The 12,431-nt window shown below is 55.1% G+C and overlaps 1 protein-coding gene and 2 non-coding genes across 9 annotated transcripts; 1 reads left to right on the top strand and 2 right to left on the bottom strand.

The window, feature by feature from the left end:
* The first annotated feature begins 804 nt into the window (after window positions 1-804).
* Dipk1b (divergent protein kinase domain 1B) lies at window positions 805-8,905 on the top strand. Of its 7 annotated transcripts, none has more exons than XM_042275091.2 (5): window positions 805-1,333; window positions 4,774-4,911; window positions 7,170-7,232; window positions 7,326-7,502; window positions 7,849-8,905. In XM_042275091.2, exons 1-5 carry the CDS (start codon window positions 1,271-1,273, stop codon window positions 8,749-8,751), a joined length of 1,344 nt encoding a protein of 447 aa, XP_042131025.1. In that variant the 5' UTR covers window positions 805-1,270; the 3' UTR covers window positions 8,752-8,905. The 7 variants fall into 7 exon arrangements, with proteins under 7 accessions (XP_042131025.1, XP_015854926.1, XP_015854927.1 ...); XM_015999440.3 differs by having other exon boundaries at window positions 816-1,333; window positions 7,125-7,232; XM_015999441.3 differs by having other exon boundaries at window positions 818-1,333; window positions 4,777-4,911; window positions 7,125-7,232.
* A 1,106-nt stretch (window positions 8,906-10,011) lies between these two features.
* LOC121829227 (small nucleolar RNA SNORA43) lies at window positions 10,012-10,154 on the bottom strand. Its single transcript, XR_006072010.1, has one exon. It is a non-coding gene; the product is annotated as a small nucleolar RNA SNORA43 (small nucleolar RNA).
* A 736-nt stretch (window positions 10,155-10,890) lies between these two features.
* LOC121829233 (small nucleolar RNA SNORA17) lies at window positions 10,891-11,022 on the bottom strand. Its single transcript, XR_006072016.1, has one exon. It is a non-coding gene; the product is annotated as a small nucleolar RNA SNORA17 (small nucleolar RNA).
* Window positions 11,023-12,431: the final 1,409 nt, after the last annotated feature.

The raw sequence follows: 12,431 nt of genomic DNA, 5'->3' as shown, positions 1-12,431 counted from the left end.
AATTGGTGCAATAATGAAATAATCCCTCTGTTTCACTTCTTTCTCTCTCTTTCTCCTTCCTTCCCTGAGGCAGGGTCTCCCTTTGTAGTTCTGGCTACAAAGGCCAGGATGGTCTTGAACTTACATTGATCCTTCTGTTGCTGCTTCATAGGTTCTGGGATACTGATCTGATGTTATTTTCCTATTGTTTTGTGACCTGCTCTTGGCTCCAACTCTCTTCATCCTTTCTAGCCTATAAATCCAACTTCTTCAGCAGGGCTCATGGGACACTTTCTCCACTTTATGAAAAGAAAATCGGCCTGGTCCAGTAATTATGAAGTAATTAGCATCCTTAAACTAAAGCTGTCTTTTAACACCATTTTGCAAAGCATGTCTATGGACAGCACTGGAGTATAGGGGAAGGCTATTCAGCCTCTGTATTCCCTAGCGAGCAAACGACAACGCCATAGAATCTCCACCAAAGGTGTCGGTGAGGATTCAGGACAGCTGGTGAGCATGGGGGACGGTGCAGCGGGCATTCTGGCCATTGTCCATGAAGTTCAACAAGCCCCTTACCCAGGGGTCAGCTGCTGCCTTCCTAATCACTCTAAATGGGAATCACATGAGAAGGGCGCATCAGTCGGTGGGCAGAAATCAGAAGAGACTGGCTCTCAGGAGCAGTTGCTGACCGTGGGGGCTGTGGATCCTTTCCCTGGATCCTTCCCCAGGCCCCGGTGCAGCCAGGGCTGCAGACGCTGGGTGCCAGACAGCTGCGGTGGCCTCACTACTGATCGCACGTGCAAACACGGGAGGGCTGGGGGCAGATCCCTCGTTTTTTTTTTACCCTTGAAAAGGTGTAAGAAACGCGCAAGCGCAGGCTGGGGCCCTCGCAGGTCTTCAGCGCCAACTCTGCCCCTGCGCTCCAAGCTCAGCCCCGGTGTCTTTAGCTAGTTGCGGAGCCGGCAGGGGTGAGGTCCCCAGCGGGAGGGCGAGACTGGATGTGGGGCCGCGCGCTAGCCCCCCCCCCATACGCGTGCACGCCCTTCCCATTTGTCTCCGCGCGCGTGCACGCCCCCTCCCATCCGTCTCCCCGCGCGTGCACGCCCTTCCTCTACCGTCTCCCCGCGCGTGCGTCGCGGTCGGCCGTCAGAAAGGCACGCGCCTCGCCTTTAACGCGGGCCGAAGACGCGCGGCCCGTATGGCGTGCGAGCGGCGGCAGCTGCGGGCCTGGCCAGGCCTGGGCTGAGGCCGAGCCAGCCGCGGGATTCCGCAGCCCTGGACGGCGCCCATCATGCGGCGGTTGCGGCGCCTGGTGCATCTGGTGCTCCTCTGTCCCTTCTCCAAAGGCCTGCAGGTAAGCGGCGGTAGGCCAGGTGCGGCCACACGGGGAGGGGCTGGGCGTGGGATGGTGAGGGTCGATGGGCGCTTTGTGCACCGAAGTCCTTCCTTTCCTTCCCTGTTTCAAAATTAGGTTTGCTTTTCTGGAGTAGCAAACTTGGGACATACCCGGCCCATGGCCATCCCCTGAGCCAGCTGGAACCAGGGACTTTGGTGACCTTGGGCCAGGGAGGGCCAGCTTCTATCTGCAGAAGAGGCTCCTCCGCTCGTGCTTTGGGGTGATGCGGTCAGGCTTCTGGACTCCAGCCGCTGGTTGCCAGTGTCCTCAGAGCCTGTAGGAAGGACAGCACTCGCCAGCCCTGCCCAGGTCTCCCTGGCCTCTCTGTAGGGCGGTCCTGAGGATGCTTGGAGGATGCTGCCGGGGCTGCGCCTTTGGCCCAGGGCTTGACCTGCCTTAGACGGTTTTAGATAAAGGATGAAGGGTGAAACCTACAGGATGCAGAGATCTTCCAGGCCCAGATGCCCTTGTCTGCTATCCTCTTCCAGGGGCCTGAGCTTGCACTATGGTCCATGCTCAGCCCCAGGTTGGGTAAGAGCTGAGGTGTTTGGGAACTTCCTTGTGCCAGGAGGTGTGGTGTCTCCATACCCCTAACTCCGAAGGATAGACCCTGACTCAGCAGTGAGGGGTTTTGGCCAGTTCCCAGTGGGGCTGACTCAGGGAGCATGTGGGCTGAGCCTTACCTCTGAGCTTCATTTTCAGGAAACTGAGGAAACACCAGGGTGCCTGGCACATGGCCTGGGCTTCCTGGGCAGGGAGGTCACTGTGCAGTTACCATCCTTGTAATGACCCTCTCCACTTCCCAAGTGACTTCTCTGGTGCTGCAAAATATGGGCCCAGGGCTTGCCAGCCTGTTCACCTCTGAGTGGCAGAAGACTATGTGAGCTTCGAGTAGCCACTGTGGTGATACCTGCACCAGGGTGGGGATATGCAGTGGGTCAGGGACCCTGGGGAAGAGATGGGTCCGACAAAGGCCAGGTAGACCATCAGAACTTAACCAGGTAATAATAGGCAAAGTGGTTTGGTGGAGCCATGTGTGCCAAGGCCCAGGAGGGGCCTGCCTGGAGTGGGCCCTGGCTGGCCAGCTGGCTACTAGTTCTATATCAACTTGGTCTAGCCTGGGTCAGCTGCTGGCTCTGGTCCTGGCCCTTTGCTCTTGGTGTAGCTTGAAGTCCTTTGCTCTTGCCTCCCAGCTACGGTGTCCCCTTGTTTCTCAGTTTTCGTGTTTTCATTTTGGACAAATCTGAAAGAAACAGCTGATTGCCTGAACCAATTGAGGTCCACAGAGCCATGCCCCAGAAGAGGGACCATCTCCTGGAAGAACTTAGGAAGGGCTGGGCATTGTGCTGGTGAAGGAGGCTCCTTTCTGTTCTAGCCCTGAGGGAACTAGGGCAGAGTGTAGATTGGAGTTCAGCACGACTCCCAGATCCAAAAGTGGGACGCTGACTGGTTCCATGCTCAGACTCTCTGGCAGCTGGTAGACAGGACGCCGCAGGAAGCACTTGGCATCAGTAAGAGGCTCTCCTCTGGGGATGATGCCCCACAAGCCTGACCCCCCCCCCCCCCCCCCCCCCCCCCCCCCGAGCTGGGCTCTGCGACTGATCCCTTGCCTTTTGCTTCAGATTGGGACATTTGGCCCTATGTGGCACAGGCTGTCTGGAAACTCCCAGTTCCTTCCCCTAGAGACTGCCATTTTCCCGGGGAGGGAGGTGGCATCCAGCTGTCTCTGGCTGTCAACTTTGGACACTGCTTGGAGTACTCAGTGGGAACCCGTGTCCTCAGCACCTAGATCAGACCTCTTCTCACCCTTTAGTGCTCACCTGTCAGCTGGGAAACAGGGTGCAGGGGTGAGGAAGACAGGGTGACCTGGAACCTCTGCAGAAGTGAAGGTCTTAGGTCCATCTTCATCAGGGTTTTGGGGCCAGGACTGCCTGCCCCACCCCCACCCCCTCTGGTTTCTATCCCTTTTTTGTTTTTGTTTTTTCTTTTTCAAGACAGGGTTTCTCTGTGTAGCTTTGGTGCCTGTCCTGGATCTCACTCTGTAGACCAGGCTGGCCTTGAACTCACAGAGATCGGCCTGCCTCTGCCTCCCAAGTGCTGGGATTGAAGGCGTGTGCCACCACCTCCCAGTGTCTATGAATGTTTTGCCCGCATGTATGTATATATATATATATATATATATATATATATATATATATATATATATATATATATGTGCTTCATGTGTATGCCTGGTGCCACAGGAGGTCAGAAGGAGGTGCTGAGTCCTGTGGCGTTGAAGACGGTTTGAGTGGGTGCTAGGAACCGAGCTGGTCTCTTCTTTAACAGTGCCAATGCTAGGATTACAGAAATGTGTCCACCACACACACAGCTTTCTAAAAGAAACTGAGGCAAAATACACAGCATGGCAGGCAGTGGTGACACACACCTTTAATCCCAGCACTCAGGAAGCAGAGGCAGGCAGATCTCTGTGAGTTCGAGGCCATCCTGCTCTCCAAAGCGAGTTCCAGGACAGCCAGAGAAACCCTGTCTCAAAACAACAGCAACAACAATAACAAAACCCCAAAACAAACCAACAAAAACAAAACCCACAGCATGAAATAATCCTGCCCTTCTCTGCTTGTACATTTGGTGCTGTGGAGCCACGGACGTGGTCCATCCACAGAAAGCTCACCTTCCCATCCTGACTCTGTGTTCCCACAGCCTACCCTGCCCGACACTTTTTACCTCTGTGCATTTGAGGACTCTGGAGGACTCTTGGGTTGGAGTCCCACAGAAGGTGTCCTTCTGTGACATCCATCCTGGTGGTGGCAGGTACCAGGCTTACTTCCTGCTGAGGCTGAGTGGTGTTTTTATCTTGTGGATGGATACTGGCTGTCCACTCTTGCTGTTGTTACTGCTACTGTGGATGTGCATGCATGACCCCATGTCTTCTCACTGCTTCTCAGGGTGTAGTAGAATTGGGCTGTGGGCGCCTTGCCCTCCATACCCCTTTTCCTGCTGGCCTTGACTCAAGGGGATCAGTGGGAAAAATGAGGGCCACATTCCTGGGGTGGCTGAACTAACTAGCTCCAGGCTGATGGCTCAGCTGACCTTATTTGGAGGCAGGAATATTTGGAAATGAGAGCATTTTAAGGGAACAGGCTGTAAAAAGTATCTTCATTCAGCTTTATCTTCTCATTTTGAAATGTCTACTTGTCTCTGATGGAGAGCCCCTGGCTGCAGACTCTGGCATATGCCCGATAATGGTGGGGTACTGAGCTAGGTGCTTCTCAGTGCTGGAGGTGATGGGTGCCAGCTGGGTTGGCTGTGGAAGATCTAAAGAGGTAGAAGCTGCCCTGGGTTATGGGCACAGCAGGGCCATAGATAGGCCCCTCCTTACCTGGTCCCTCCCTCAGCAGGGCCGGCTCCCAGGCCTCAGGGTCAAGTATGTCTTGCTGGTCTGGCTGGGCATCTTCGTGGGCAGCTGGATGGTCTATGTGCACTACTCGTCCTATTCGGAGCTCTGCCGTGGGCACGTCTGCCAGGTGGTGATCGTAAGTCTGCCTGGGCCCGGGGACCTGACCCATTTGGTGGGAGGTGGGCTTGGATGGGGCGGGGGTAGAGGGCTGGAGGTCAGGAAGGAAGTGGGGAAGTTGTAGCTGCTGCATGAACTCGGGGTGGACTTAAATGTTGAAACATGGACTGTTTAGCAGGGACACAGGAATAGCCTGGAGAGGACTGCCCTGGCCAGTCCTGAAAGCAGGCCACGGGGTGGAGTCTTTTATGCCTTCCTCTCCAGGGAGCCATTGCTGCTGTTGAGTGAGGATGTCAACATTACTGATGTTGAGTGAGTGCATGTGTGGGAGTGCACGCTTGCATGTCAGTGCCTGTGTGAGTGTGCCCATGCACCTCCTGAAGCTGGTATCTCGGTTCTCCGGTCCTTGTGACTGGTGACAGGGACATATTGTCCCCAGACAGGGGACATTGCCTCTTTTCCAGAGGAGATCCTTTTCTACCTCCTGGTCATATAGTCTCAGGTGCTAGCCAGACTCTCAGCGTGGAGGGAGCTACTCAGTGGATCCCTACCCTGGCCCACTCTGCAGATGAAGAAACTGAGGCTTGGAGACCCAGGGGCAGCCGGAGTCCTGAGGATGGCTAAACATGCTGTGCCCATCTTAGTTTCTTTTCATTTTTAATTTTTTTCTTAAAAAAAAAAGTACATTCATTTATTTGTATATACGTGTGTGTATGTATGTATGTGCACACACATGTGCCATGGCCCCTGTGGAGGTCAGAGGACAATTTGTGGTAGTTAGTGTTCTCTCCTTCCACCCTTACTTGGATTCTGGGGTTTGAACTCAGGCCATGAGACTTGGTGGCAAGCTCCTTTACCTGCTGATCCATCTTGCTGATCCTACCTTGGTTTCTGTGGAACTTCCTCTCGAAATCTGCTGTTCCTTCTGCCACCTTGGAAAGCTGAGCAGGGCCCATAGGCTCCTGCTCCTCTCCATCAGCTGTGAGTCAAGGGCAGCAAGGCCTCTGCTCCTGCAACCCCCCCCCCCCAAGTCCTGTGACTGGTGTCGATGGGGTATCAGCATAGAGTCCTGGGTGAAGGGCTTGCCCAGAGGGTGTTGGGATGGACAGGCATAGCTTCACCGTTCCACCTCTAGCTGATGAGCCTTTTATGTGGCCAGAGGACACTCTGTCTTTGTGGCTCACATGGCTTAGTCAGTGCTTCAGATTGGCTCAGCTTCTTGGATGGTGGGGTGTTGGGCACCTCCCTTCCCCCATTTCCTCCAAGCTTGGCTCTGACCAGTGCCAGGCTCCATGGCAACCAGTGATGTATATCCAGGAATTTACCCAAGTGAGAGCCAGCAAGCCCTTTACCCCAGACTAGGCCTGGGTAGTGCAGATTTAATCTGTGCTGAGAGGCTCTCCAGCTAATGGGGTGGCCTGGGGCAAGCCTGGCAGGAAGTAAGGTCCTTAGCGATTGTGGGGCCCCAGGACGCCATTTCTTTAGGGATGGTGACAAATAACCCTGACAGTGACCAGTAACTGAAGTACTGGAGCATTTGAGGTGTTAGGTCTTGTTCACAGATGGGACCCCTTGGCAGCACCTCTTATGGGTTGGTGGCTGGGAGTCCAGCTGGATCCTGAGGATCAAAGGAGGGGCCTACCATTGGGCTGCTCCTGCTTCAGTCTGCCGGGCAGGCTAAACCAGAAGAGATCACAGTGGAGGGAAAAATGCTGGATGGGGAATGTGGACACCTGCTCAGAGGAGTGCTGAGCTGCCTGGGAAGTTTCCAGCCTCACCATAAGGGAGATGAAGGGGTGGCCCAGGTGCCCAAAGGGTGCTGCTCACTGGGTGACACCTGAGGCTTAGTTATCAACCATGACCAGGCCCCAGTCTTGGGACTTGTGGCTGTCATCTCACCGCAGTCCAGGTTACCTATCTGACCACAGCTTTGCTGCTGAGGGCCCTGCTGGGGATGCAGCGGAGGCCTGTTATGGGGACTTGCCTGTGGTCCTAGCCACTGTGCGTATTCTAGTTACAGTGTCTGGCAGCAGACTTGTGATATCCTTCTCTCAGGAGTCAAGGAGGGAACAGAGGGTTGCTCCTGGGGACAGGCTCCCTGTGCCCATGCTGCTGGTGGCTTTTCCTTCTGTCCTGGGGTGTTTGGCTGGGCTGTGGATCCATAGGTAGTGGGTAGGGCTGTGACCACCAAGCCCCATGCCCTGGGCCATACCCTGGTGCCTATCTCCTCAGTGTGACCAGTACCGCAAGGGCATCATCTCCGGCTCTGTCTGCCAGGACCTGTGTGAGCTGCAGAAAGTGGAGTGGAGGACCTGCCTGTCTTCATCGCCAGGCCAGCAGGTGTGCAGCTGGGCATGGTTGGCAGGCTGGGTGTGGGCTGCTGCTGGTGGCAAGCTGGACATCTATAGGAGACAAACCTCTGGCCTTTTCTAGGTGTACAGTGGGCTCTGGCAGAACAAGGAGGTGACCATCAAATGTGGCATCGAGGAGGCCCTGAACTCCAAGGCCTGGCCAGATGCAGTTCTGCGGCGGGAGCTGGTGCTGTTTGAGAAGCCCACCCGGGGCACCTCCATCAAGGAGTTCCAAGAGATGATCCTCGGCTTCCTCAAGGTTAGTCTGCTCTACTAGGGGTGCTCAGATCTTCACTGCAGCCCACAGCTGGGATGTCTACAAAGACCTGGGTAGGAGGCAGGCAGGGAAGCATCTTTCAGGGCTTGTGGGAACAGATAGACGGGCAGAGTCTGAGGTGTGGTGAGGGCTCAGGAGATTGAGGACTCTGCATCCGGTATGGTAAAAGTAGGGGCTGGTGGGAGTTAGATACAGGGCTCAAGGGCCACGTGATTAGTCTTCAAAGGCTTACGGTGCTGTGGCCTCTGCTCTCACCCCTCTGTGACACAGGCAGAGGGCCTGAGTGTGTGGTGCGGGCAGCGGGCCTTGCTGATATTCTAATGTCTAGAGACCAGGCCAGACCCAGTCAGTGCTCTGCCAGCCGAGAGGTGTGCACCAGGGCGTGCTTCTCTGCCTTCCTTTTGGTCCCAAATGTCAGGCGAACCTAGGAGACCTGCCCTCCCTGCCAACGCTGGTTGACCAGATCCTTCTCATGGCGGACTTCAACAAGGACAGCAGGGTGTCCCTGGCAGAGGCCAAGTCTGTCTGGGCCCTGCTGCAGCGCAACGAGTTCCTGCTGCTGCTGTCCCTTCAGGAGAAGGAGCACGCTTCCCGGCTGCTGGGCTACTGCGGGGACCTCTACCTCACCGAGGGCGTCCCCCACGGCTCCTGGCACGGGGCAGTGCTGCTGCCTGCCTTGCGCCCGCTCCTGCCCTCTGTGCTGCACAGGGCTCTCCAGCAGTGGTTTGGACCCGCCTGGCCCTGGCGTGCCAAGATCGCCATTGGCCTGCTGGAGTTTGTGGAGGAGCTCTTCCATGGTTCCTATGGTACCTTTTACATGTGTGAGACCACACTGGCCAATGTGGGATACACGGCCACCTATGACTTCAAGATGGCTGACCTGCAGCAGGTGGCGCCCGAGGCTACTGTGCGCCGCTTCCTTCAGGGCCGCCACTGTGAGCAGAGTTCTGACTGCATCTATGGGCGAGATTGCAGGGCTCCGTGTGACAGGCTCATGAGGCAGTGCAAGGGCGACCTCATCCAGCCCAACCTGGCCAAGGTATGTGAACTGCTGAGGGATTATCTGCTGCCTGGTGCTCCTGCAGACCTCCGTGAGGAGCTGGGCAAACAGCTGCGCACATGCACGACACTGAGTGGACTGGCCAGCCAGGTGGAAGCCCACCATTCCCTGGTACTTAGCCACCTCAAGACCTTGCTCTGGAGGGAGATCTCCAACACCAACTACTCTTAATGCTGCAGGCTCCAGCCATTATAGCTCAGCTGTGGGTGGAGCACCCACTTGGGAAAGGTCACCCCTCTCCAGTAAGTCTCCTCCACCCCACTTTCCCAACAACTGAGCCAAGGGGTCATTCTTCTGTACATGTAAATAAATGGCTTTTATGCAACACTTGGATCCCTTGCTAAATACGAAGCAGCCTTTAGGCAAGGCTCTACCCTACAGAGCTTGTCTGGGCACCAATGGGGGACATGCAGCATGTGATGGGCCTGAATGCACCTTTTGCAAGGATCAGGCCTGCCAACTCTGGTGCACTGGCATTTCACCACCAGCACTCCAGTCAACCACTGAGCAACAGCCCCAAACCAGAATGCCGGTGGCACACCATGGCAGCTTCTCTCTAGGCTTCTGACACCTTCAGCTAACCAGCACATCCACAGTTCAGCTGTCCAACAGTGAACAGGCAGAACACGGTATCTTTGTGCTCTACTCCCATAGCACACAGTATACCAGTAAACTTTGCTCCTGTTAATGCTTTTGGCATAAGACAGCCACAGTTCCAGCCCAAATCCTCGCCTATCATTCACTCCGGCAGGTTTTATTTTCCAGGGGAGATGAAGGGAAACTCAATCGACTCTTTACCCTAAGATGGGAGAATGTTGGTAGTCAAGATTACAAGCTTCAAGAACTGACAAGTTTATTTGTGTCACAAGCACCTACAGCTAGCTGCCCCCTCCATAATTAGCACTTCTAAGGCCACGTGCAGTTAGTCAGATGGAAATGCTGGATCTTAAGAGGGCCCTCCACCTCTAGTGCTACTACACAGATCTCACTTCAGTCCTGAAGGAACAGTTCAAGCCAACACAAATGTGGTCCGTAATTTAGGATGTGGGCTGCCAGGATAGAAGCGTGGAGCTGCCCAAAGCCTGTATGGGTGGTTCTGCAGGTCCCTGGTGAAGTTAGAGGCCACATTTGGAGCTCATGGCCTATAATCACATCTGCACCTGTCCTGATCAGTCACGTGACCAAAAGGTAGGCCTTATTCTTCCTGGCTCCTGGATCTGAAAAATGAGAAAGGATGAACAGTTTCTTGTATTTCCTGACCCCTGTGAATGCCCTCCCCACAAACCCAGTTTGCGGCCACTCCCAACTCCAAAGTTCTATCTGGCTAAAATGCTGACCATGCAACCTTCTGGTGAGCCCTTGAGGTCTCTGACATTGGGGCCCGGCCATCAACAAAGCCACATCCCAGTACCACCTCACTATGGCTCTGCAAAATGTCAGGCTATAAACCATTCTTAGTGCTCACTGGCTTCTGAACACTGAGCGTAGAAATAGCCACTTGCTCTCTGCCCCGATGTCACAGACACAGCTGAGAAGCTGTGCTATGCCTGTAGTGCCGACAGATCTAGTGCAGCACACCCAGGGCAGCTGCACACATGCCACCCGAGCACACTCCAGCGGACCCAGCCCACCTCTCACCTCCGTGGGCCACTGCTGGGCATCGGGCAAAGTCCACACCACGAGCAGAGCTTTGTCACCAGCTTTCCTGCAAAGAAAAAGAGTCAGCACAGCTCCCCCCATCCAGGCGCCGCACTCTAGAGCCCCAGGAGGCCTTTTTTTTGTGCTTTGATGCATCTCCACAGTGCCAGCTTCACTCTAGTAAACTAGGGCTAGAGCAACGTGTGCCTTTAAGTTTTTCCGACTAATGTGACGATCAGGGAAGGGCACCATGGGGAGACTGGGCAAAGGGGGGGGGGTTTATGCCTAGGGTGGGACAACCTAAGACCTTACCTCAGTTGACCTCATGGATATTTTTGCCAACCACAGGTAACCTCACATGAGGGGGTGGCCATCACTGCCACCATTAGCTTCTCCCCCCGACCTGTGCAGCACGGGCCCATTAACAGGGACTACTCTTCCCATTGTCGGTTCCACTTGGTGGTGGTGTCAGGGACGGAGACCCAGGCCTGCCCCTCAAGTGAGTACTTTACCACGGAGCTGCAATCCAGCCCTGCTAGTTTAACCCCACTCATCTCAGAGGATAGCTCTGACGCCACCGCTGTTTCCACCCACTGGAGTTTACCGGCCCCATACTGGGTTTCCTAAACCAGTTAACACCCGGGAAGGGCGGCCCCACCTCCAGCTTCAGGGAGTGTCAGGCTACTAATCATTCAGATGTTCACAGGTCAGAACACTGAGCGTAGACATAGCCTCTCTCCTCTCCGCCACCTACTGACGCACATGCAACACGGCAGCCACACGTGCAACGCCTCTAGGGGCAGGACGAGCCCAGTGCCGGGGCCATGGCCGTTAACGGGAACCTTAGTAACTCTGGGTCAACTTACCGAAGACCCCAACATGTCCTCACAGCTTCTTAATTCCCAGTCGACAAACTCCCTAGAGAAGAAAAACGACCATTCTGCACACGTTCTTGGCAAGATCACAGTGGGGGATTTCATCAGGCCTGTATTTTATTCCTATTCCAATGGGTCCACAATGGTTTGGTCTCCTTGCTAAGGCTTTCTGTAAGTGAAGTAACAAAACAACGTAACTCTCCCGGCTTCCTAATTCAGTGGCATTGCACTAAACAGACAGGGTCTGCGTTATCTCAAGCTGGCTCTTCAGAAGGGTTTTGAATAGCTGTCCTTCCAAGACAAACCTCACCAGCAAGCAGCAAATGTGGACAGGCACTTCCCCTGGTGTTCCTTAGTCCTAGGAAGGAGAGCCGGTCGAGCCCCAATCAGGGATGACCAGAGGGATGCCTAGGAAGCTCCCTGCATTCCACTGACCCAGCCGCCGAGCCTCGGTTTTCCTCCACCCGGCCCTCGGGCACACCGTGAACGGCCCTTCCTCTTACCACAAGGTTGGTCTGCTGCACACATCAGGGCGACGGAGCCCTCGGAGGGAAAAGAACGCGACACTTTTTTTTTTTACGATCGGCAGTACGAGACGCAGTCTTCCCGCCAGCAGGCCGAGAGCTATGGAGGGTCGTCTGCGGTGTCCCAGGTCAACCACGGGAGGGACGACGCTAGCAACCCGTACGCCGCCATGGCCGCCGAGAGGCTGAACAGGGCCGCACCACGTCTTTTATAGTAACGCCTACGGCAGCCCGCGAGGGACTTCCCCTGTCCTCCGGCTGCAGTGCCCTCTAGTGGATCTTCCGCTCCTCGCCCGCGCTCCTCGTAGCCCCAGTCGCTCAGAGGCTCTTGGTCTTGCCTCCCCAAGTGGATCTCAGCGACTTCTTTGCGTATTGCCAAGCTCGCAGGACTTTTTCAAACCACCCATGGAGTCGAGTCCTGCGCCTTCTCGGGAAGCTCCCTGTTTTTTTTTGTGGGGGAAACCCTGCTTCCCAGGTTTTTGATTATGCCAAGGCTTCCACGCAAAGAGGAAAGGCCAGTTCTGACTGACCAGTATTCAGGGGCCAAGGAGGTGACACTGATTCCTCTTTTACAAGGAAGCTTTGGGGATGGATCAGGAAGGAGCTGCAAGGAGGTCACAAGTCCCAGATGCTTCTAACTAGCCCCACCTAGGGGGCTGTGTGTGGATCTGAGGCAGCTTCTTGAAGGTTGAATGTCCTCTACTTCAGGATGGTGCTCAAAGACACATAATACACTCAGAAGACTAGCTAACTGCTGGGATGTGTGTTGTGTCCTGCACAAGTACACACCACACATCTAACGAGTCCTGAAACT

This window comes from Peromyscus maniculatus, chromosome 4 (genome assembly GCF_049852395.1).
Source record: "Peromyscus maniculatus bairdii isolate BWxNUB_F1_BW_parent chromosome 4, HU_Pman_BW_mat_3.1, whole genome shotgun sequence".
NCBI lineage: Eukaryota > Metazoa > Chordata > Mammalia > Rodentia > Cricetidae > Peromyscus > Peromyscus maniculatus.
Note: the sequence above shows the minus strand (reverse complement) of the source record. Positions and strands in the feature narration are given on the sequence as shown.

What these genes read in the sequence shown, in the direction of transcription:
- Dipk1b (XM_015999440.3), top strand. Translation starts at nt 1,271, where the DNA reads ATGCGGCGGTTGCGGCGCCTGGTGCATCTGGTGCTCCTCTGTCCCTTC. An exon ending in CCTTCTCCAAAGGCCTGCAG is followed by an intron (nt 1,334 to 4,773) that starts GTAAGCGGCGGT and finishes TCCCTCCCTCAG; the next exon opens with CAGGGCCGGCTCCCAGGCCT. An exon ending in ACGTCTGCCAGGTGGTGATC is followed by an intron (nt 4,912 to 7,124) that starts GTAAGTCTGCCT and finishes CTATCTCCTCAG; the next exon opens with TGTGACCAGTACCGCAAGGG.